This window comes from Ixodes scapularis, unplaced genomic scaffold, assembly GCF_016920785.2.
Source record: "Ixodes scapularis isolate PalLabHiFi unplaced genomic scaffold, ASM1692078v2 PGA_scaffold1__304_contigs__length_218370807, whole genome shotgun sequence".
Taxonomy (NCBI): domain Eukaryota; kingdom Metazoa; phylum Arthropoda; class Arachnida; order Ixodida; family Ixodidae; genus Ixodes; species Ixodes scapularis.
This window is the reverse complement of record NW_024609846.1, coordinates 11,465,305-11,489,663: the sequence shown is the minus strand read 5'-3', so window position 1 is coordinate 11,489,663 and position 24,359 is coordinate 11,465,305. Positions and strand designations below refer to the sequence as shown.

Sequence of the window (24,359 nt, the reverse complement as noted above, 5' to 3'; positions counted from 1 at the left end):
AAGGTATTTATAAAGCATACGCTCGGGACCTAAAGCCATACACAGGGGAGTAGATATAACGAAGAGATAAAATAAGAGCTCAGTTATCAGCGGTACGGTAATTAAAATGGTTAATTGTTATACAAGCGTTGGGGAAGACATTCTCGAATTGTTGGTCTGTGACCGAAGATGTTAATGCAGGCAGAGAGTTGCATTCTTCGGACGTGCACTGTAAAAAGGACTGGAGGAAAGCGTTAGCCCTGCACGATGGAATTCCAACCTGACGAATATGATCTAACTGAAACAAGACGTATTGGCAGTTTTAGGTATGTTACTTTTTAAAAGTTGTTAGGCAGTTTTAGAATAGCGCGCGCTAAAACTTTGCGTACATGAAGAATGACGTCGTCGCCACTGAGCGTGCGCCGAATGCTAAGCACACTGTGCATGCGCTATTTTTCGGAAATTAAATGCATATGCGAAGAGTCTTTTGCGCTCCTCCAAGGAGGATTCGTGATGAGAAGTTGGCTAAAGCCAAGACGAGCACGGTTAAAAAGGACCGTGGCTGCGGCCGCTTTGGCAGCATCGCGAGCAAGACGTCAATGACATTCTTGCGACTGTGATTTTTGCACTCTGTTTGGAAGACCCAGTAAAAGACTGTCCAAACAGGATACCCCGAAAATCGTAAGGTGACAAGACTCCAACATAAATCGTGTAAATCGAAGCGTCTGACGTCTGTTTGGACGCCGGCAAAGCGAACATCATGATTTTCCTCCTCGCTTCCTCGGCTTTTCGGTGGCCTCGGTTCTCGTCAGACTTGACTTCACATGCCATCTGCCGGTGCAGTCCATCTCTTCGGCCATTCACTCGAATCCTTGGCGTGTTCCAAAATTTACTCAATCTTGCTCCAGGGTAAGGGTTTTGTACCTTTTCGTTCAAGAACGTACCTGCATCTAACGTCGCTCTATTTGTGTTATCACGTGACACGACTTGCCAAAGTAACTCTGATCTATTCGGGTAAGACTTTGAACACAGCCTTTCCCTTTCCCATTTTCTGTACCTGAAGAGCAGCGGAGGCGTGGAGCGATTGTCCGACAGCCAACAGAGCTTGTTAGTGGCTCTCCGGACCGACGTGACGAGCATGCTCAAGGCCCCCGTGAAATCCACGGGTGACCTTTGACGGAGGGAACTTTCCCCCGGCAAAAAAAACTGACTGAAGCGAAGCGCCGGACGATTTATGTCGGAGTCGTATCGCCTCACAATCTTTCTAGCATCCTGTTTGGACAGGCCTTAAGGTGGGCGACGATCGCCGGCAACTTGATACTTGCGACGTGCAAATATTTCTCAGTGAAGGTGCGGTGTGTGAAGATTGGTGCACAAGACCTTTCTTGCCGAAGTGACACAAGCATACACGACTGGTTCATCGCTTGTGCTGCATTCTCATATTTAAACAAATCTAAAATGTTACTCTGGACCAAAAAACTTTTTTTTTTTTTAAGTGACAGCATTTTGTGTGCAAAATAAAATTTGTGACTGTATCACGGTGGAGTTGCAAGTGTGACGTGCTTGGGCTTTTGCATCGCAGCAGAGAAACGCCATTCTAAAACTCTTGCACTAACCAGACCTGTACGTAACGCGTTAGAAGTAATAAATTACTTGTAATGATTACATTTTACTGTAATTTTATAATGCTTCATTAAATGAGACACAAATCCTTGTAATTGAATTACTTTTTTGCTGGAATCGATTACAAAATCACCAATTACAAATTTTGTTTATTTTTTTTTTTTTTAGATAGGGGAGGGGGGGTGGGGTAGATGTGCTGGAGTCCCTCAGCTCTTGGCGACAGTAAATTTTCTTTTTCTTTCTCAAAACCACGAAGCATGGGACCTCAAGGATTACTAGGCCACTTTACTATGGTTCGTTTCCTGGGTACATTTTTTTTTTGTTACACCGGAGATTACAATTGGGTATGAAAAATGACCTGATCGAGCCTCTTGTGAGTAATGTATTTAAACAGCGCTCTTTTTATTGATTTTTTTCACGAGAGGGATGGGGTATGTTGGCGTCACTTACTCTAATCTACGCAAAACCAATCGAGGCTTTTTTTTTTTTCTTTGAAACAATTGAGCGCGAGATCTTAAACGATATGCTACCGTAATAAAAAAAAGTTGAATGAAAAGTAACATGGGTAGTAATTGATTACTTTAAAGTAATTTTTTCGATTTTTTTTTTTTTTTTGAGGCAGTTGCTTTGGTGGTTTTGAGGCGAGAGCGCTGGCCTACGGATCCCCATGTGGTGGGTTCGAATCCCGGCCGAGGTGCCCGCAATCTGACGGAGGCTTATTGCGGAGAAGGCGCCGTGTAACCGAGCTTTCGGTTGCACGTCAAAAGATCCCCAGGTAGTCCAAATTAATCCTCAGTCCTCCGCTGGGGCGTGCCAGATGCTCGTCGTTGCTTTGGCACGTAAAACCCCCAAATTTGACTTTTGACTTTTTGAGGCTGTAATTGTAATTGTAATCGGTTACTTTTTACAGTGAAATAATTGTAATTGTAATCGGTTACTTTTTTCAGTAACGTGTACAAGTCTGGCGCTAATGCAAACACTAAATTTAGTGCTTAGCGTGCGCTAGAATTGCATACATTATTCTAAAACTCCCTATTATTTACAGTTACAGATAGTTGCCCAACATTTAGTTCAGTTAAAGTTACCGTACTTAAACAAAAAAAAAATAGCACATTACGGTTGCTGTTACTTTGGCAGAGTAACCTAGTTGCTTTCAAGATAAGCTCGTATTCTTTATAGGAGTGTATAAAATGTATAAAAAAAAAGCAATGCAATGCAGCCTAGTGCTACTGTCCAGAAATACGGTTCAAAACTTGCCTGAAGGTGCTTGGAAAAGATTGAATTAGGGCTGCCAGGCCGCATGCTCTTTTACAGTGTTTTTATTTTTCATGACATCTCTTTTGAACGATCAGTTTCTAACTTTCTATCGAATTATTTCTCTTTCTACTCGTATCTCTTCCTCTCTCCTTCTCTTTTTACTCATTTTTTTTTTATATATGAACAAACAGTTTGGTTTATAACAAGAATAGGGTGCGGATCAAGTAGCCAGACAATTTGGGACGGGGCGATGCAAAAGACAGTTAGTATCAAACAAAGTTGTAGAAAGAAATGAACAAAAACAGCACAAAGTTGTTTAAAAATGTGTTCCAATTTTTCTTTTGAGTTTATTCTATCCAGTGCCGAGCACAAAAGTCAACCTTGCGCCCACGGCCCCTGAAAGAGGGCAAGGTGGCCAATAGAAATGTAATCTGCGGCTCGCTTTCGTAAAGAGAGCGTAAAGACTAGCCTCAAGGCAGGTGCTTCGCAGCTTCGAGTGTAAACAAAAGTGTAGCCTCGCGACCGAAGAGATCCTCGACCCCTCGTCAGATGCTGAGCAGTTGACCGTTGTGCGTCTCTGCAAGTCGGCTTTGTCGGTTTTTGGAAAGGCGGGGGTGTTTCGAGGAGGTCGGAAAGGGCAAACACTGAGCGAGAGAGACGTGCGCAACTGTTTGAAACAAAACAAAATGCCTTTACCCGCGTTATAAAAGAAAGGAAGAGGGAAGTAGAAAGGTGTCTTCCATCCACGGCAGCGCTTTGTAGTGAAGGCAAAAACTCTTCATTTCTTGTTTTATGTTTCGCTTCTGCTGTCGGGCCCAATGTCTTCATAGGCTCAAGCCCACTGCAGTCTTAAAAAAATAGGGCCCCTTTTTCTGACAGGTAACTGTATCTTTGCCATAACTTCCTAGTTACTTTTACAAAAAGTAATTAATGTCTGGGAAGGGGGGGTGGTAGCCCTTCCCCCTACCCTTCCTCCCCTCTCCCCCCTCAAACAGTTTAGAAATTTGATGGAAACAATACGAGGGAGGGGGCGCAAAATTGCCATCGCACCCCCATCATGACCACTGTGCCCCCCATCTCCTGAATAGATCCAACGCCTCTGCAATTGACTGAAAAAAAAGAACAAAAAAAAAAGCAAGTTACAGTATTATGGTACTAGTAATTTGATACTACCCAAGACTGTATTGGGAATGTGCTATAAGTTGTTTAGATTGGTTAATTAGGTTTAGGTAATCTTCTGAGTAGTGCAACACGCTGCTTTCCCCAGTCATCTGGTATTGGCAGTGTCACTACTAAAAGGCTTAACCTTAGTGTTTTGTATAGGGCATGGGTTCTCAAACTGGATTCCAAGGAAACCAGTTGATCCCCAAACTATCCTCAGGAGTTCCCCAAGCCCCAAAATTTTCTCGACCATGCCTGCCTCTAAGTAAGGTGGTTTTCCTGTTTCAGCACTACTTCCGCAGTCTTGAGCCACTCGCTGATACATGTGTCAAACACTCCCTAGTGCGTGCATTATTTGTTTAGAAGACTCGTAGGCTGCTGTACTGCTTCGCTGAATCGATGCCAAGGCAGGGTTCCTCAGCTGCCATCCAAGGCAAGCAGGGGCTCCTCGAGATCGAAAAGCTTGAAGTCCCCTGATGTGGAAGTTAACTGTTGCTGCGAGAAACTCCTGCCAGGTGGCGCTAGCTGCCATCCGATTAAACGGGTTTAGCCAAATGCATTCATCCATCCATGCTGGTTTCCTTTTCGCAGCTGAGTCTCCTGAACTACGACGACGGCATGCTGGACCAGCAGTCCATTGTGCCCATGGTGGATGGAGGCACTGAGGGATTCAAGGGCAATGCCAGGGTCATCCTACCCGGCATGACCGCCTGCGTAGAGTGCACCCTCGACCTCTACCCCCCTCAGGTGTGGAACCAGATGATGCTCAACATCCACCTGTTCGTCTTTGATGGCTGAAACCCGCTGGCGTCAGCTAGCATAGTTTGCAGGCGTCTGATGGTACTAGACCACAATGTCTGTGAGCTCGCTAGCGTGTTTGTTAAGCGTTTGCAAGCTAAATAGCTATTCTTTTCGGGAATGGGGTAGAAAAAACAATGGATACAACGTCCATGCAGCGTCCAGCTGTTTGAAGTAGTTTCCTACATGAGAAGACATAGCAATGCCAGCTGGGGAAGTTTTGTCTTTTGACGACCGTACAATGCCGAGCAAGTGCCCACCCAAAATTATAAAATAGTTTTGAAAAACTCTGAGGTAGTCTTGAAGAACTTGGGAATAAGCACCTGTTTAACCTAAAAGCAAAAAAAAAAAAAAAAAAAGGATGTTTAGTATGTTCATACGGCAACACTGTTTTAACTAATTTACGCTGTATATGAGAAATTTAGCCAGTGCAGTGTGAGTGCTAGCCTGGTGTCTTTAATGTGCAGCTTGCAGTACTTACACCACCGCACGCCGTTAAGATGCTCATCCAGATCGAAACGGGGAAGGATGGGAATGGATCCCTGGGTTCTGCGGTCCAAGAGCAGAAATACAGAAGGGGCGCATGATAGGGTGGGCTTCACTGCATTGCACTAGCGTGCTTGGAGAAGTGGCTAACAAGGAACACCTTGATTATAGCCAGGTGGGCTCAGAAGTCTGGGGTGGGCACCTGATATATTCTTCGCTTAGTTTTCGGGCATTTTAAAAGTAGTGGCTGGGCACTTATAGGCCTCTTAAAAACATTATGCCCTCTTACGGTACATCTGAAGATACCGCAAAGTGGCGTGCGCGAAAGACACCACAAAAATTGCAGGTCCATCAACTGTATGCAGTCTGTTGAAAGTGAGTTTCATAGTCAGACTTGCCAACTTGCCACTGTGCAGTATTTTCACATGTACCGTAAGAGGGCATAATTTTTGAAGGGGTCTATTAATTTGTGACATGGAAAAATTCTTGATATTTTATTGTAGTCTTCACCTGTTACTTTTGCTGGGATATTTGAGAGTGATACAAGTAACGACTGGGCCAAATTTGTGTTTTGTAGTATAGGGTTATTCCTAGCCTCCTTTTTACTAATAATGCCTGCCCAATAGACCTATTGCTAAATTACCTATACATCAAGGAGAATGCAGGAATCGGTGTTCCACGCGCCAGACGCGTACACCTTCCTCGTATAAAAGATTCGAAGCAAATAGCCAAAATAAAGCGTTGACGAACGCACGTGCACTACATCATTCCTAAGGCTAGTGCGTGCAATCGCTAAGTTTGCACTTTTGCTTGCTTTGTGATGGCATTAGATACAAGTGTGATTCTTCCTTTTGGAAATTCTAATGATTTCAGGCCTGTGAGACATTCTTCCGCTTTGTCTGGTATAGGAATGTTTTGTCAAGGTGGGATTGAGGAATACAAACGATCTGCTTCACTGCGCTTCCAGCAATTCCACTATTTTGCCAACCTGATAGAGATGACAGTGTACCATTCCCATTTCTTCAGCGAGTGATGTGGCAGTGAATGTATTGACTGGAGTTACATTCTTTCTTCAATAACTTTTATGTTTGGTTTGGCTTTGACATTCTTTTGTTTTTTCCCTAAATGTTTTTGGTTAGGCACCGAAACAGCATTCACCTTCCTTTATTATTTCTTTGTTCTATTTATTTTTTCTGGAGTGGGCATGGAAGCAGAATACATATTATGGTACTTTTCTTTGTATACTTACGGCCCAAGTGATGACTCGCGAGAATTCATACCTCACCTCTATCCTCCAAATTTGGATTGTTTTGGGAGAACATTTTTATTGTATAAAACAACGTAGGCATCGATTCTGTCGCGTGAAACTGGGCCAAGGTCCATAAGGCCGTCACCCGTTTGTCAATTTGCCTTTCCGACGAAATAAAAATAAAGAAAACAGTTATGCAGCTTTGATGGAGACTAGCTTTGTGTTTGTGCGTGCGTGTGCAGGTGAACTTCCCCCTGTGCACGATTGCCCACACGCCGAGGCTTCCCGAGCACTGCGTGGAGTACGCGAGGATACTCCTGTGGCCCAAGGAGCAGCCCTTTGGAGGTGCGTGTTTTCCTCGACCAGAGGCGACAAGTTTGTTCCTGCCCGCTTCTAACAATGTCCCACTGTTCTGGCTGTACAGTTGGTTAGACTGTGTCTTCTTTAAAGGAATACTGAACCAAACAATTTAGTGTCCATGTTAAGTAGCCCACATTCTTTCCACGAGCCAGCAGCCGCTGGTGTGCGCAAGCACACTCAACGAAATTGATGTGATAGTCCCCTATTCACACTTAAGATGACAGCGAAATGAATGGGCTTCAGGCCAAAGGAGAATAAAGACGGGCTTTTCATTTCCACAAGTGAAAGCTATGTGCTTGTTAAACCAATTAATCGCTTACATTTTACACCAGACCCCACTGTGGAGATGAAAAGGCTTTTTTTATTATCTTTTTGCCCATTCCAGAAAATACATTTCACTGTCATCTTAAGCGTGAACGGGGGACTATGACATAAATTTCGTTCCATGGGCTCGCGCACACCGGCGGCTGCTGGCCCATGGGAAGATTTTTATAGACACTAAAATATTTAGTTCAGCATCCCTTTAAGGGGGGACACTACCCAAAAAGGAACTTTTGCACCTGTGGCTTTATACGAATAAAATGTATGGTATATACTGGCAGTTTTGCGGCAGAATTCAGTGCAAAGTTTCATCTACATACATGAATTGTAAAATAAATTATGGTTGTTTTTATCGGGAACACACCGACTTCTAGAAAAACCATCGTTAGAAGACTAATGTACAGTCAAACCCGTTTATAACGAACAGCGGGAAACGCTACGATGAGTTCAATATAGCAAGTAATTCGATATAGCACAAACTATTTATAACGAACTTCCACGATGCGTTCGTTGTAAGCCGAGAGCTTTTCTTTCTTGCTCATGTCCTCGCGTCCGCCTTGTAACAACGCCCTAAAAAGATTTTTTTTTTTTTTTTTTTATATGCGTGCAGAGTTTGTTTTTAGCTTACCTCTAATTCTGAATCGCTTCTCTTCGTGGGCAATAGTTTTGGAATGACAAGTTTTTTGTTTTTTTTATGCGTGCGTGCGGAGTGTATTTTTTAGCTTACTCCCCTTTTGAATCGCTTCTCTTCGCTCAATATTGTTCGCAACTTGAGCGTTAGGAATTTTCTTTCTTTCTTACTTTTTTTTGTGGAAAAGGGACAGGCTAGAAGACGATTGTTTGTGCATTTTTGTAAGCCTTCCCGGGGGAAAAAGTTCGATATAGCCAATATGTTGTTCGTTATAGAACTTACTTTTGCATCCATTTTTATTTAAATTTTCCGGGAGTTCGATATCGAGAATAATTCGCTTAAGTGGGTTCGTTCTAAACTGGTTTCAGTGTAATGCTGTAAGTGAAATTTGTGCCAAAAAGTGGAACAGAGAAAAAAAGTGTTCAAAGTGCTCCTACCTCTACCTTTTCTTTAGCATCAATGGACCAAAAATAATTTATAAAATACAAAAAATTGGTCAGGGTGTAGGTTTACTATGCTGCATAAATTTCCGTAGAACTATGGCCACAGCTGAAGAAAAATCCACTGGCCTCTGCCGCCCGACAATGTCGGGTGCGCAGGGAGCGAATGCCCGTGGCTCGGAGTAACTGTAAAGCCAAATGTGCAGCCCCACGCCACCATTCTGAGGCGCATTTACGGAATTGCCGGCAATTGTTTTTAACGCTTTGCTGAGTCGTGCGAGAGAGTGGCGTAAATTGACCGTGCCGCACAGCACGCAAGTTCGGCCGCTCGGCTGCTGTCCAGAGTAGTGAGTGAAGATTGCGGAATCATGGCTGCCGGAGTGGCGTCTGTCACCATTTCAATCGGAGAGGAGTGTGTCGCCTTGAAGCGAGCAAACGAGCAAGCCAGCAGATAAGAAAGGACGCGGGGTGTGTGTGGCTCTCGACAACAGCCTGCGCGCCGTCGGAGAGCTAACATCGTTGGGGAGCGCGGTGATGCAATTCGGTCGGTGCTCCAGCGTTTCTGTGTGACGTCACTTTTGTGACCTAGTTTTTGTGACGTCGACCTCCCAACTTTGCACCCTCTGCAAAGCGTGGAGAACGACATAGTTTGATGTAAAAGAAATAACTATGCAGTGTAAAGTAATGAAATAGTCTGTGAACACTCTCTAGATGTTGGTGGATGTAAATACGGCATTTTTCAAAATCAAACTTTATTGCAGGAAATTTGTTTTCTGGGTAGTGTCCGCCCCCATAACTGTCTTACACAATGCGCAGTGACGTGTTTGCTGCGCCATTTGCCACGGTAAGTGCTTTGTTGCATTTTGGCACAAATTGTGCCTAACTGCGCCAAAGCACTTACCCTGCTAAAGTGGTTTCTGAAAATAGTGTGGCTAGTGTATAAATGATAGACTGCGATGTTCTGATGACATCTTTTTGACATTTTTTCACACAGAACTTTTATGATCTTCTTTATTTGTTTATTTCTTATGACAACTATCGTTTAGTTGTGACTTCTATATAAGTTCCATCTGTTCTAGAACACAGTGAATACAAAAAATTAAAACTAAATTAGCTGGAGCAGTTAATGCAAGCCTGGGTATAACCTGAACAAGCTCAGCGAGATTGTTTGTTTTTGTTTCTTTTAAATAAAGCTTAATTATTGTTCACAGGCTCATCTTTTTTATAATTTTGTTCTGCTTATAATTTTTAATAAATCTTCATAATGAAATAACAAAAGCTTTGTATTTTATCTAAATCACGAACTGCAGTCTTACTTACAACCCTTAGAACTTAAGGGGAGACACTGCCCAGAAAAAAAACTTCTGCAAAAAAAGTTGATTTTGAAAAATGACATATTTATATCCACCAACATCTAGAGAGTATTCTTGAAAAGTTTAATTAATTTTCACTGAATAGTTATTTTTTTATAAATTATTTTCAGTCCACCAAAGCTAAAGAAAACAGGGTTTGGAGCACTTTGAATGCATTTTTCTCTGTTCCACTTTTTGGTATAAATTCCATTTTAGTCAATCTATCGTTTGATAATGGCAAAACAGGGAAGGCTCATTCTTCCCTTTTCCTGACTGAAATTTAATAAGGAATGCGACTATGGAACTTTTTTTTTTTCACTTTACGGATGTCTTTTATAAAAAATGTTGACATTTTGTCGAAGATACAGAAGACTAAAAAGTTTACCAATTTTGCAAAAGAGAAAAATTATAAAAATAAATAACTTTTTAGAAAAAAAAAAAAAAAAACAGTGTTTCGTTGTAGTTTCATAAGTAGCACCTCAGCTTTAGCTACTGCAAGCTTCGGGCAGTAAAATGTATCAATAGAAAGACATGAGAGGCTAGGAGGCTCACATGGCTAAAGTTGTTGCGCCTGCGCAAAACCTAAGTCGCCTTCTGGCCTCCATGAGTTGGAGTGCGCTCTTACCGGGAGTGTGACTTTTTATTTATTTGTTACAATACCCTCAAGGCCCATCGGGTAATACAGAGGGGGTGAACAGAGAAGCACAATATGCGAAACAAACATAAAAATCTGTACAAATATCCTCATGGGTTACTTGCATCAAAATAAATTGTAACAGCTACAAGTTTGGACATTAAAACACCTGACGATGAAATGGGTGAATGACACGAAAATGCACTTGATTTGTGCATAAAAGAGCGCCTTTCACACTTTTTATAAAAAAGACATTCGATGAAACAGCCGTCAGCAATTCGATGAAACGGTGTTCGATGAAACGTCCATCTTTTTTATGAAAAGGCGTTCGACGAAACGGCGTTCGATGAAATGTCCGGGAACCGTTGCACATGGTAAAAGATCAAAAAGTGCGCTGGTTGATTTGTAGGCCATGTGATTATATTTTTTACAAAATCACAGATAGTTTTTGTTTTCTTTTTTTTTTTTTTTTTTCCGAAATGAGTTTATTATATGTCAAGCGAAACTGAGATAAAGTCTAATGTTTACGTATCAGTGAGCCATGTACTGCGGCCACCTCCGCTGTGGTGTTTGTCGCATACTACGACCGATTCAAGCTTAAAAAAACAACCGCATCTCCACGTGGTGAATGATGTTGATTGGGGCGAAGCTCTGGTGGTGCATATATAACCACGTTCCATACCACACATTCTCTTTCTGGCATGAATGAAAACGAACGAAAGGCTCGGCATGCTGCGGCTCAGCGTCTATGCAGACAAGCACCACCAGAGCTTCGCCCCAATCAACATCATTCACCACGTGGAGATGAGTTTTTTTTTTCCCTACACGAGCACGAGAGCACGTGCTCACATGCTTGTGAGCACGAGCACCCGACGCCGGACATCGGACGGACATACGGACATGGCTAGCCCCTTAGGAGCTTCGTCCCTAAAAACGTTCGATAGCCGCACCCTCTAGGCATCCTTCTACATATCTAGCAAATAAAAATCTTTAATATTGTGATAGTTTTCTGACGATAGAGTAACTAAACAATGTACGTAGGCGTGTTGCTGATAGAAGCTACTCTAATCTCCTTCTCATTTAACCGGCAGACCTGAAATTTTGTTATACACCCTCTAGCATGACCACCAGCCTACCCTGTAAATTTCGTTAATTTTAAGACAAAGGTTCAAAAGTAGACCCCCCTAGGGGGTGTGTCCCCTTAATGGAAACATCAATTTAATTGCTCAAAATTATGTTCTGGCATTATTTCAGCGGGCTACCGTAGAATACCGCGCATCTGCCCATTCCACATTAAGTGCCCACACCCAAATTTACAAGATCTGAGGAAATACGCGCAGTACATTTATATGTAAAATTGATGATTGGACAAGTGCCCATCCCCTATTTTGTCGCGATTATCTCTAAATTTTGAGTGGGCACTTGCCCAGTTTTTTACGGTATACTATTTGGTTAACGTTTGATTTCATACCTAAAATATCCATGCACAGCAGTTTGTACTACCGTTCATCAATTGGCATCTTGTTACTGTGCCTTGTGCTTCTACATGCAACCAAACTGGTAGCTAGGGAGTCAAGCCTGCCGCGCTGTTGATGCCATCAAAAGGCTGCACAGAAGCAGAAAGCCAAAGTAGGCATAGACACATAAATCTTAACGTGATATTTGCACCGGTGTGAATGAAAACGAAATGTTTGCTCATGCTCCAGAAGTACTTTTTGCTGCTCTAAAATCGACTTTTGGCTGCTCCAAAAAGGTGCTCCAAAACAACTCGAACCAATCACATCGCTGGAGGCACCAATGTTCGCACCACAGTGTGCCTAAATAGCTGTCTATTGCAGTCACTGCAACAGTTCTACTCAGTGATTCGGCACTCGCAGGCACTGTGACTGCGGTGCTTGTAAAGAGCCTTTCCCTCTAATGAAGTGGTCAGGTTTCCTTGCTGGATTGCCGACAGACGAGTACTTCACGTAGCATAGCTTGTCAGTAGCAGGCAGGCGGAAGTTTTAGGGGCAGTGCTTTGCAGATGGCATCTTCATTGACGGAGACAATCCGGACCATGTGCAGTGGGTGCACGAAAAGGCGTTGGAGCGCGCCAAGGAATACAACATTGCTGGAGTCACTTACAGGCTCACGCAAGGTGAGGAGCGTAGTTATAGCATTGATACAAATTGAGCTAAATTGTGTTGTTAATGTGCACGGGCTGCTGCAGCATTCTGTGGCAACATCGCATTCTGGAAGTCACTAATGAAGTAAGTTTTAAGGCACAAAAAAAGAAACGGAAGAAATCTCAGATAATTACTTAGTTTGATTACTATGCTCTAGATGCAACTGCTATCATACCATTGAGACACCATGTATTCAGATATCCTATACACAGAGCCCTGCATGGATAACAGTTTGATCATCCGCATCGGATCCGCATCCGAACCGCATCTGCAATGTTTTTAAAGGGGCACTGACACATCAAAATCATTTTTTTTTTTTTTTTTAATTATCCGAAACGATTGCAAACGATGCCGGGACATTACCCTCAAAATTTGAAATTTGGGAATTCAGTATTTGTGAGGTAAAAAAACAATTTCCAAATGCCGAATTCGAAGTTCCCGCGCAATCGGCGCCGGTGCCTTGACGTCAAAAATTGCGGAGACCTGAGAGTCCCCTTTCTTTCACCACTCCCTGCTGTTGCCATGGCTACCCAAAGCGAGGAGGAAAGGAGCGAGCGCCGGCGTTGCGGCGGACAGGTTTTGAGCGGTATCGCCTGTTTTCCGTTGGAGGATACAAATCCAGGAGACGGCACCACAACGAACTCCCGATTTTTGGTATTTCAAAAAGAAGGGCCGTAGTGCGTTCGCAATTGCGTTAAAAAACATGTTTTAGGATTGCCGTCATTAAATGTTATAGAGATGTCGCCTACAAAGCTTCTAAATTTCATGATTCTTGACGTCACCGATCAAAAGAAGCGAGGAGGCGAGAGGCGGGAAAATCAAACGCCAAAAATAAAAAGGCGCGCGCGCGCGCGTGAAAATTTTTTTTTTGCGATGCGGTGTTTTTTGCGTGTCTATGACTGCAACTTGCATCGTTTTAGACAATAAAATAAATACGACCTTTGGGGTGTCAGTGCCCCTTTCAATAATTGTATCTGCATCCGATCCACATCTGCAGACTTTGTATGTGCATCCAAACTGCATGCGCGAAATTCAGAACCGCATCAGACTTAATCTGCGCATTCATTTTACATAATAAAATCAAACATGAATAAAAAAAAATTAAACAAGCATGTGGATGGTATTCTATAAGCTGTCTCCCTACCTTTCTACAATGAACTCTTCATGTAACAATATGGTGAAGCTAATTTTATCATATTCTGTTTGATCGTATTTATAAAATAAGCCATCATCCTTCCAGAGACACTTTGCATCGCTCGAAAGATGATCGCAGTTATTAGAACGTCTTGGGAGTCGTGACAGAATCTTTTCAGAAGATTGGCTCAAAAGGAAGGAAATTTATATTTATTTTTATTTCTGCTTTGTACGACCCACTTGAAGCAGACGCATATTTTATAGACAAAGAACAGACCAATAACATTGTGTCTGTTTATTTAGACCAAAGAATAAAAACGTGGCAGAGGAAAGGTGCTCACTTGCCGCAGAAAAATACTTGTGTATGTGTGGTAAGGCGCGAGTACACCACTGGGGACAGTATCACAATATTCAGTAATGGCAACAGCTCCAGTCGGTTAAAGCTCTAAACACGAACCCTCAACTGCATGCTCGGAACCATATACAACTAAGTGCCAACTGTCGAAAAAAAGAAAACACACACCTGCAACATTTCACTTGTCGAGGTTGCTGCATAGAAGAAACAGAATATTGTCAACTTGGACGGATTCAGACTGGTTCGTCATTAGACCCACTAATGAGAAGTCTGTCTCCGTTGGTGCACTTGATGCTATGACGGTATGCACTAACTGCGCTACAAGAATGAGGTCCAGAAACTCGTGCTGGGACAAATTCCACTACTCCAGAGGGTCGAGTTCAGTCTCCTCAGTATATACTTGTAGGCAAAGGAGCCACTTGCAGGCTTCTTTTACTTTTTTGTGGGTTGTACGTTTTGGGTTTTCTTTGCCCAAAGAATGTTTTCTGCTCTTTCCCTGCCAAACAAGAACACGCTTCTTGAGACGACTGGTAGTTCTGCATTCTTTACTTTCTCTAGGGACATTAGTTTTGGCGATATAGAACGTTCGAAAGCGATCTTTGGTGAGAATCAAATCTTTTTTGACGCAAAGAACATTTTTCTCCCCGATTTGCACCTTTTATCTAAGCAATCAGTTTGCCCCCGCAATACATTCGAGGATGCACTTCATGGTGTCATTCACTTATTCACTCTGCACTGTACGGTCGCACACGTTTCTGGGCCTCCTTGGCAAAAACGGATCCTGATCTGCGGATATCCGCATCCAAAGCCCTATGGTATCCGCATCTGATCCGCAATCCGCCAATTCTGATTCATTTTTATCCGAATCCAACAGTTTACTGCGGGTATCCGCGGGAAATCCGCAGATATGCTGGGCTCTACCTACCGTAATATCCCGAGAGATAGCCCACATAAAATTGAGAGCAAATCGGGTGAAATAAAGAGTGGGCTAACTTTCGGGGTGTACCCAAGAGAAGTTAAAAAAACACTAATTTTAGATCATGTTTTCCCGCCAAACTTATTATCGCGGCGAGGGACAGCGAAGCAGAGATGGCTGCACAATTTCCAGTTCAATGTCCGCTAACTAGCCGCATTTACGCCGAGGTAATCATTGATCCGAACACTGATTACTAGTAGTGGGGTATCTTTCGGTGTTTAAAAGAAAATACCAAATCAATTATCTTTCTCGGGTGGGGCATCTCTCGGGATATTACGGTATAAAGTACAAAAATTAACCGCCTGGTTTTATTTTAGTCTTAATTCTTGGATATTTTGTTTTTGTTTTGAGTTTATAAAGTTCTTAGTGGATATGCGTACTTTCTTTTACTGTACAGCCTCCTAACTTAGAGGAGAAGTAGGAGACGTCTCTATCACACGCAGGGGTTTCCCCAGGAATTGAAGTTAGGGGGCATGTCTAAATTTTTAGGGGAGGGGGGTTAGGGGGGTGAGGCATTGAGAATAGGGGAGTCGTTGTGATTTAAGGGGGTGCCTTCAGAAAAACATGGGGAGTGTACACCCCTCCCCTGGGGGTGTGTAGGGAAGTCACTGGTCACACGTCTCTATGTTCAGGTGTCATCAAGAGGATTATCCCGGCTGTGGCTTCAACCAATGCGGTCATTGCAGCCATCTGTGCTAACGAAGTCTTCAAGATTGCTACCAGGTATGGACATAGTTTGTGTGCAACACATGTTTTTTTGTTTTTTTACACACCAACTCATGTTTACAAACAAACTGGAGCGCCCCTAGCGGACGCCACCGGCGCCGCGCATGCGCGGTGGACGGAGGGCAAGAAGCTCGCCGTCGCCCATAAACAAACCATTGAATTGCATTGTTGTCGGCGTCGGTATGAGTCCCCGTGCTCTTTTTTGCGTTGGAGTTGTTGATTTCACGTCTTCCTAACAATGTCTGACTACTTGAGCGGCTTCAGCAAAATTAACGAGGCTCGTTACACCGCAAAACTTTGCATGAATAATGTGACGTGCGGCGATTCATTTCACGTGGACGCCGCAGAATGGGCACTAAAGCCCGACTCCCACGATGAGATTCATCTCGCTATTTTCAGTCGCGACGTCGCTCGGGCTGCAAAAGCGTGGACCGTAGCTGAGATGGTGGACGTCGATACTGAAAAACCGCAAGTAGAATCGGGCATTAAAAGTCGGTGATGGCCACTGATAACAATGATCAACATCTTCTTGTATCTGTTTACACTTAGCCTACTTACCCCAACCAACCTTCAAAAGTGTTTTGAGGCCTGCACTTAGTTCTTATCACAATCACCGCGTCAATGTTTGGTTTACGGGCCGTTGTCGTTTGAACGAGCTGACGACAAAAAGTAGACAAGATTGAAAGAGCAGACGACAGTTCGAACGGATGTGCAATGGAGTGCGGGCAAGAAGCACCGCATCCCGTGTCAACAAACCATTGGAATGTAACGTTGTCGGTGTCCGTGTGAGTCTGCATACTCTTTTTCGTGTTGGAATTGTCGATTCTACGTCCTCATAGCAATGTCTTACCACTTTAATCGCCTGAGCGAAATTATCAAGGTTCGTTACACTGCTAAACATTGCGTAAATAATTTGACGTGCGGCGATTCATTCGCATGAACGCCGCAGAATGGACGCCAAAACCATGATGAGATTCTTCTAGCTATTTTCGGTCGCAACATCGCTCGTGCTGCAAAAGTGTAGAAGGTAGCGGCGATGATCGACGTCGATACTGAAAATCAGAAGCGGGAACAGACCAAGCGTCGCAAGTCGGTGATGGCCACTGGTACCAATGATCAACATCTTGTATCTACTGTTTACACCGAGCCAACTTAAGTCTTTTGAGGCCTGCAATTACTTATTGATATCATCGGGTCAAAGTTTGGTCTACGGCCCGCTTTTGTTTGAACGAGCAAAGGACAAAAAGCAGACAAGTTCGAAAGAGCTGACGAAAGTTCGAATGATCAGGCGGCCGTGTGAATTTGAAGACGCACTGAACCGGCGGGTGGTCCGGACAACTTGGCGGTTTTCTATCTTTCATGTTGGAACACAACAACTACATCTGGCGAGCACAAAGTGTTGCCTGCACAAGCAATTGTAGTTCGACAGCGTCTGGTTTGCCCTTGTCACGGCTACTATCCACGTTCTCAGACGAACGGAGGGGGCAGAAACACATGAAAACTGATCTTCAAACCTTTCCAGACTCTCTTGGTATAGCCCCCGTCGCAGCATTTCGACGCTAAGGCAGGTTTTTTTGTATGATTTCTCCCAAAAGAATGCAGGAATGCATGTCTCGCACCGCGACTTCTGCCCACCACCCCAGACCGGCAGTGCGCCCGATTGGCCACCACCGCAGCGTGACGTAGGAGAATTGAGTTTGTGTATAGGACTGATTTGCTTGATGCTTTTTCCATATAAATTTTTTTGGAAAAGGCTATTATTTTACCGTTCTGGGCATAAGGGCAATAATCGCCAATTAGGGGCGAAAATATGTCATCTACTCCACATAAAATTTATAAATTGGTCATTGGGAGCATCAACTCTTGATGGAAATAAACATTAGTATTATTATTACTGTTAAAGAAGTGTCCATATTGCGGGTTCCAGTTTTGATGCCAATATACTACTTGTGTTCTTAAGAAATGTCTTCACCCCTCATGTGTTGCTCATTGTCCTGTTTGGTATTCTTTAGCTGTTTGTCAAACAGCTAAAGAGAAACTAACTTGTTTATTAATTTCTTTCAATTATTTTTTTCTGTAAGTAGGATTATGAGTGGGGTGCTCAAAGCAGAGAGCACTAAGCCCAACTTATCCCTTTAACAATGGAATGTCAAAGCAAAGACAACCTGGTGTCATTTTATGCAGGCTGTTCCATCTCACCTGAAAACATTTGCTTCCAGAATTACATACATAAGGGATGCATCCCAGGGGAAAGCTTTCCTTCAATCACACTCCACCGGCAAACCTGTAAAAATCTTACCCAAAAATAAATGCCCAACTTGATTTGTTGCTGGACGAGAGATTTGAATAATAACATTTGGTAATTCTGAGGGTGCACATTGTTCTCCGATTCAGTTGCTTCTAGTCTCTTTTTGACATTTTTCTATCAGCCTCTTCTTACGGCCAATGAAGGTTGGCTTTTTTTTTGCACAAATGTCATATGCTGAGAATGGGCAATACTTTTTATATTACTATTTCATTCTGCTGGGCAAATATTTCCAATGATTCCATATTTTCCAAGTTCCGATGCTCCACGGTATTTGACGCCAACAAAACTGATACTAGAGGGTGAAGCTTGTTATATCTGTGGCAGTGCTCGTGCCTTGACGTGCAGCGTGCGCACGAGACTATCGCGTGAACTGACTGACTGCCTACCCGAGCGACAGCATGCAGCCGTGTTCTAACCGGGCTGATTTCTGTAACCCGTTTATCTTGTAAATACACCACAAAGCTAACAGCCGTGCTCCGTCCCACAAACCTGTGGCTTGGACGGGCTGATACGATACATTACCGAATCATCTAATAAAATTACTGTTTTAATTATTCATATTATTCTTCAATCTTCATGCGTAGGTTAGAGGTTTCAAGACCAGTATTTCGGGGAAATAGAACTGCCATTTGTAATAAGCAAGGTGGTGTTGCTGTGTGAACATATTGCGAATGCAGCGTACAAATCTGAGATGGTACCGAAATGCAGGGTGTAGAGCAGATGTTCTTTTGCTTTGTTTTCAGCTGCTCCAATCCCCTGAACAACTACATGGTGTTCAACGACACTGACGGACTCTACACCTACACGTTCGAGGCAGAGAGAAACGTTAGTTGCGGCTAGTTCAGCTTCTGGAGTGTCTGCATGCCCTTGGTACTCTCAATTGAATTCTGGCTACTTCATTCCTGAAGGTGGAAAGGTCTTAATCAGACCTGTTTGGTACTTGTAACAAGTACAGTCAGGTTGTTTCTCATTGATCAAACATTTGTGGGTATATAATTGCTCATTTCGTGTATGCTTTATTTTATTTTCTCTACAGCGAGCAAACTGGTAATTTGATTATTTTCAGAGCTCATAATTTTCACTTTTTGAGAGGTCTCCGAAATTGCTCTTACTGCATTGATTAGTAGCAAGAAAAAAAGCATTTGAATTATTTTGCATAAATTATCGTTTTCATTGTATGTGAAAGAGTGGATGAATGGAAATGGGAAAAAAACAAAAACATTACAGGCATGTCATTGTTTCTTGTGGTGTGCATACAAAGTATGTAATATACAGTTATTATTTTTAATTATACAGTCAAACCCGTTTATAACGAACAGCAGGAAACGCTATGATCAGTTCGATATAGCAAGTAGTTCGATATAGCAAAAACCATTTACAACGAACTTCCACAATGTGTTCGTTGTAAGGCGAGAGCTTCTCTTTCTTTCTCATCTCTTGACCCTCTGCCTTGTAACAATGTGCAGTAATTTTTTTGTTTTTGTTTTGCATGCATGCAGAGTTTTCCTTTTTTTTAGCTTATCTCCTTTTTTCATTGTTTGTGCGTGCAGAATATTTTTTTAGCTTTCTCCCCTTCTGAATCGCTTCTCTTCGCTCAAGTTTGTTTGCAACTTGAGCTTTTGAAATTTTCTCTCTTTCCCACTTCTTTTTTAGGGGAAAGAACAGGCTAGGAAAGGATTGTTCTTGCGTTTTGGAAGCCTTCCCGGGGGGAAAAGTTTGATATAGGCAATATCTAGTTCGCAATAAAAAGTACTTTTTACATGCATCTTTATTTAAATTTTCCGTGAGATCAATATTGGCAATAATTCACTGTACATGGGTTGGTTCTAAATGGGTTTCACTGTAATCTTTTGTAACTTTTAGCATAGTCTAATCAACCAGATACTTGTTCTTTGTTACAGTTGTAATTACTGGTTTCGATGCTTTTTGCTCGGCGAGGTGTCGTAACGTAATGTGATAAATGCGGACGGCACGTATTCCTGTCGGAAAATAGTCGTTAAACCGCGATTGCTAGGTTGCATGCCTTCTTTTCGCAAACGTTTTGTGCTATGTAGTTGAATAACTGATTATAGCAGGGTTGTGAAAACAACCGGGAAAGGGTAGGTTGCATTTATTTCACGCATACAGCTACGAGCACATTGGCCAAAGGGCATTGTTTCACGGGGTAGTTTAGGTCATCAACTGATGGCCACGCAAGCCAGCACCATCCACCACGATTTTACGAATTCCATTGGAAGTGTTGAGCCTCATTTTTATTACGGTCACAAACAAGGTAAGAATGACAGGGAGGAGAAAGACGCGCCTTGTCGTTCTCACACTGTCGGCGACTAATAGTGCCGCACTTACCTTATTTTTGGAGAGCGCGAGCCCATTCCGATCAGAGATCTTCGTTGGTGCACTTTTCTTACCTCGTATGCATTGTGAGGGTGAATGCGTGCGTGACCGGCGGGCGCAGGAGAAGTGCCTGGCCTGCAGCCAGGTGCCGACCACGCTGCAGTTTGACGAGAGTGCCAAGCTCCAGGACATCTTTGACCACCTGGTCAGCAGGCCCGAGTTGTGAGTGATCCTTTCACCACCCGGTTCGCCTTGCTCGGGCTGTATCGCCTTGCTGTTTTCCCCTCCACTGGCGTTTTTTTTTTTTTTTGTACGCTTCTCTTCTTAGCAGTTTTGTTCATTAGTTTTTTTTTGCGCATATTTTGGGTGCAACAGCTTCATTTGGTGGTTAGAGCTATAATTCAAGATTCGTTTTACGCATATATACTGTACTTCTTTAAAAAAAAAAAGTTTATTTGGTCAGTTGTATGTTGTTTCTTTTTGTATTCAGGGTCCTCAAAATTAATAAAGCAACACATTGGTACCCAGCTGCCCCGCTCATTGCTGGTATGAGCATAGTCCTAAAATAGAGCGTAACGGAAGTCTACCTGTACCTTCACAATTGAGGCAACTGCCAACTTTAATCCATCCATCCCACCATCTTGAAACTTATGCTTATGTTGGCAGTAGTTGTATCTACATGGCTAGTTAGGTACTTATAGTCGGTGGCAGGTTAAGAGCTCGGGGGAAGCTCCTACCACATCTTTCTGCTTTAGCAGAGCAAACGCTGGAGAGGAGCTGACTCCCTTCAGCATTCGCTCTGCTGAAGTGGAAGGAGGTTGGAGGAGCTTCGCTTGGACTCTTAAAGTTCCCTTCTGTACATCCCTCTCAGCCTGTTCTTTGAAGTTATGTTCTTGCTAAACAAGGGGGGAAGCTAGCCTGCACAGGGCGTGATCGACATTGGATTATTTATCTGGCATCGACAGTTACCTAGAAAAAAAAATTTACCCTTTTTATATTGTTCAGAGGTGGAGTAGCGCACAGCACAAACCATGAGGCCCCACCACGGCGACAGAGGAACCTCGTCATAGTTACCATCCAGAACTTGTGTGACCGACTGACTGAGTAAAAATGCAGTTTCTGCGGCATTGCTCTAGGTTCACCGCGACTCTGTTGGTGGGCGAAAGGATGGCGGTATTTGGCAGACCGTCCTTTGTTTCCACTTCTTTCTAGTGACCCTAGCTCAAGCTGTCTCGAGGGAAAAAAAAAAATGAATTGTATCAGGAACACTTCTTTTCATGTTTTCCAGTCAAATGAAAGCTCCTGGCATGACTACGACCGTGGCAGGTCGCAACAGGACTCTCTACATGCCCTCAGTGGCGTCCATCGAGGAACGTACCAGGGCAAACCTCAAGAAGACACTCAAGGGTAAGGCAGGCCTAGCGAGAGCCTCTTTGTTTATCTCGTCGGCAACTTTATGTGCAGGCTGCACAGCTCTCCGTCATGACTTGGTCTAACATGGGAGAGACCTCTGGTTCTGAGTTCTATTGGGTTGCCTTAGGTCATACTTTGCATCTAGAAATATTTTTTCTTAAAAAAGCCGCAGTGGCTTTGAGCTTGCTAATGCAGTGGACTTAAAAGGAAATCTCTCGAAGAGAACCCCTAGGTAAGAGGAATGCTTTGAACCTGTTACAGTAAAATCCCACCCAAATTTGGAGATACTCATGTAAAACTGGGAGATTGATGCTTCTTAGGTCAACAATATGTAACGATATAATAAAACTTTGGTGGGGGCTAGTTGGTTCATATTGATTAAAAGGTTAAGAGGCACGAACAAACAGGTAGAAAAAAGACACGTACGTGTGTCTTTTTTCGTCCTGTTTGTTCGCACCTTTTAACCTTTTAATGTAAAGATATGTTCTTTCTGTATTTTCAGATTGTTACGAAATTGAGGGTGGGTGCTTATTGTAGAATGGGTGGATGCTCGGTGTTTAGTGTAGTTCAAGTTTCATAGGGTTCACCCAAATTCTCTATTTTTGTGAGAAGAGGAATCCAAACTAAAAGAAACCAATTGGAAGGTTCGCTACAGGATTCTTTTAAAGAGCTACTGTGCAACCAAAATTTGATGTCAAAACCTTGTGTAATAAGAAAATGATGATATTTAAGAGTTAAAAGGAAGCTGAAGAGGTTCTTGGAAAAAAAATTAGAGAGGTGAATTCCAGCATATTTTTGTCCCATGAATTTGGATTTCACGAGCATGTGACCTGAATGTATCAATGGACGCGAGAAAAACCGAAAATCCAACTGCTGGGTGTGATGTCGTACGCAGAGTTTTCAACTGCCTTTGCGCTTGGCGCTTGTGTGGGAAGCTCAGGGAACCCGTGCAGTGTTTTTAATTGCTAGGGTGAGGCTTGCGGAATGCGTAGAAACGTTGAGATCTCTGTATAATACGTCACAATTCTCTCGCCGGGAATGAGGGACTTCAGCGCTATTTTGAATCTGCTGTTGTGGCAACTTGGCCCATCAATCTGAAATATAGTTTTGATATTCACGATCCTGAAGGCCAAATGAAGACACTGGCGGTTTCCGTATACTTTAAACGACTTAGTTTTTGCAAAAACCTAATGTTTGCAAATCGACTACAATTCGCGAAAAATAGGTCCCGCGAACAATACTGGTAAAATGTAAACAGATTGGAATCTATGTTAAGATCCCACCGCGTCAGGAAAATTAGAACCTGCGAATTATTCCAAACCTTAAGCTTTGACCTAAATCGCAAAATATTGAGCCCGTAAAAAATAAGTTGTTCAGTGTATTTCCTACTTGTTTTGCCCATTGTTCTTTCTTGCCTCAAAAAGCTTTTGGCAATGTTATAAACGACCATCTATCATAGATAGTACTATGTACACATCGCGACACTGTTAGCGCGAACACGACATCCGCGCATTTTTGCCTTTTTCTTCTAAATAGTATTAGCGAGCATGAAATTTTATCGCTTACATTATAGAGCTAATTGAGCTCTTTCAGTAGCAATAATGACTTCGATGACATCCCTTGGTTTCAAAGAGAAAAACTGGAAAAACCGGCGATCGCTTGTTCGCGCTAACAGTGTCGCGCTCTGTACTTGTGATCTCATAAATACTGCAAAACTTTCGCTTTAGTGAAATGCAGCTCCAGGCAGGCACGTAGCCAGGGGGTGGGGCCCATGGTGCCCGGCCCCCCCCCCCCGAAATTTTCCGTTTTGCTGGGTTCTCCTCTTCCCCCTCACCCTCATACCTCATTTTGTCAATAACACCCCCCCCCCCCCCCCCCCCGAAACAAAATCTTGGCTACGTGCCTGGCTCCAGGGTCACCTCACAGGTAGTGCCATCATGCCAGTGTATTCTCCAGAGAGCCTATATTTAAGAGAGCTTCCAACTGCTCGATCATGTCCCACTTGTTGTTTCTTTTCCCACCTCCAGAGCTGGAGTTTGTTGATGGACAAGAGCTGGTTGTGGCTGATGTGACGTCCCCCATGTCCGTCGTCTTCAAGGTGGCGCTCAAATCTTCTACCGACGGCTGAACAAGACGCAGACATTGTAAAATTTGAAAAGAATGGGATTGTTTCTTTATTTATAATAAAAGAATGCGGGGTTAGGCTCTTTCCTCTCGTGCCTCAATGTCTTTTCTCTCCATGCTTGTGACTTTGCAGCCATTGGTGAGTCGTCATGCCAACTTATGCAGTTGGGAACTGATTCAGAGTTTAATAGATAAACATGTAGCTTGGTTAATTGTGCAAAGTGACATAGCGTCTTCATGGCCGTCTGTGTTCTGAAACAGTCTTCGCAGGGACTTGTACTCAAAATGCTCCAAATAGTGCCTCCATTGTTCTTGAGGTTAAACGTCCAAAATGTCCTGCGTGTTCCACAGTCGCAGTTCCAACGTGTTTGCGCCAATCTGCTCCTGCCAGCGTAAAGTGCTTGAGCCGGCGGGGGTATTTACTAAGATGATGAGACGCCAGTAGTCCGCCCTGTTGTGTGACAAGTTCATACCGAAGCGCGATTTGGTCTGCGGGCGATCCTATAGAAAGCGACGCATCTGCATGTTCCATT

General features: G+C 43.2%; 1 protein-coding gene across 2 annotated transcripts in view; it reads left to right on the top strand.

Moving 5' to 3' along the window:
* The window catches only part of LOC120836355 (NEDD8-activating enzyme E1 catalytic subunit), a 30,741-nt gene extending 6,828 nt beyond the window's left edge, over nucleotides 1–23,913 (top strand). For both annotated transcript variants that reach the window (XM_040205179.2, XM_040205180.3), the window contains 8 exons: nucleotides 4,612–4,767; nucleotides 6,796–6,898; nucleotides 12,315–12,428; nucleotides 15,554–15,644; nucleotides 18,699–18,780; nucleotides 20,411–20,511; nucleotides 21,578–21,696; nucleotides 23,730–23,913. In XM_040205179.2, the coding sequence (XP_040061113.1) occupies nucleotides 4,612–4,767; nucleotides 6,796–6,898; nucleotides 12,315–12,428; nucleotides 15,554–15,644; nucleotides 18,699–18,780; nucleotides 20,411–20,511; nucleotides 21,578–21,696; nucleotides 23,730–23,830 (867 nt within the window). In that variant the 3' untranslated portion in view covers nucleotides 23,831–23,913. The remainder of the gene's footprint in view (nucleotides 1–4,611; nucleotides 4,768–6,795; nucleotides 6,899–12,314; nucleotides 12,429–15,553; nucleotides 15,645–18,698; nucleotides 18,781–20,410; nucleotides 20,512–21,577; nucleotides 21,697–23,729) is intronic.
* The last annotated feature ends 446 nt before the right edge of the window (nucleotides 23,914–24,359 follow it).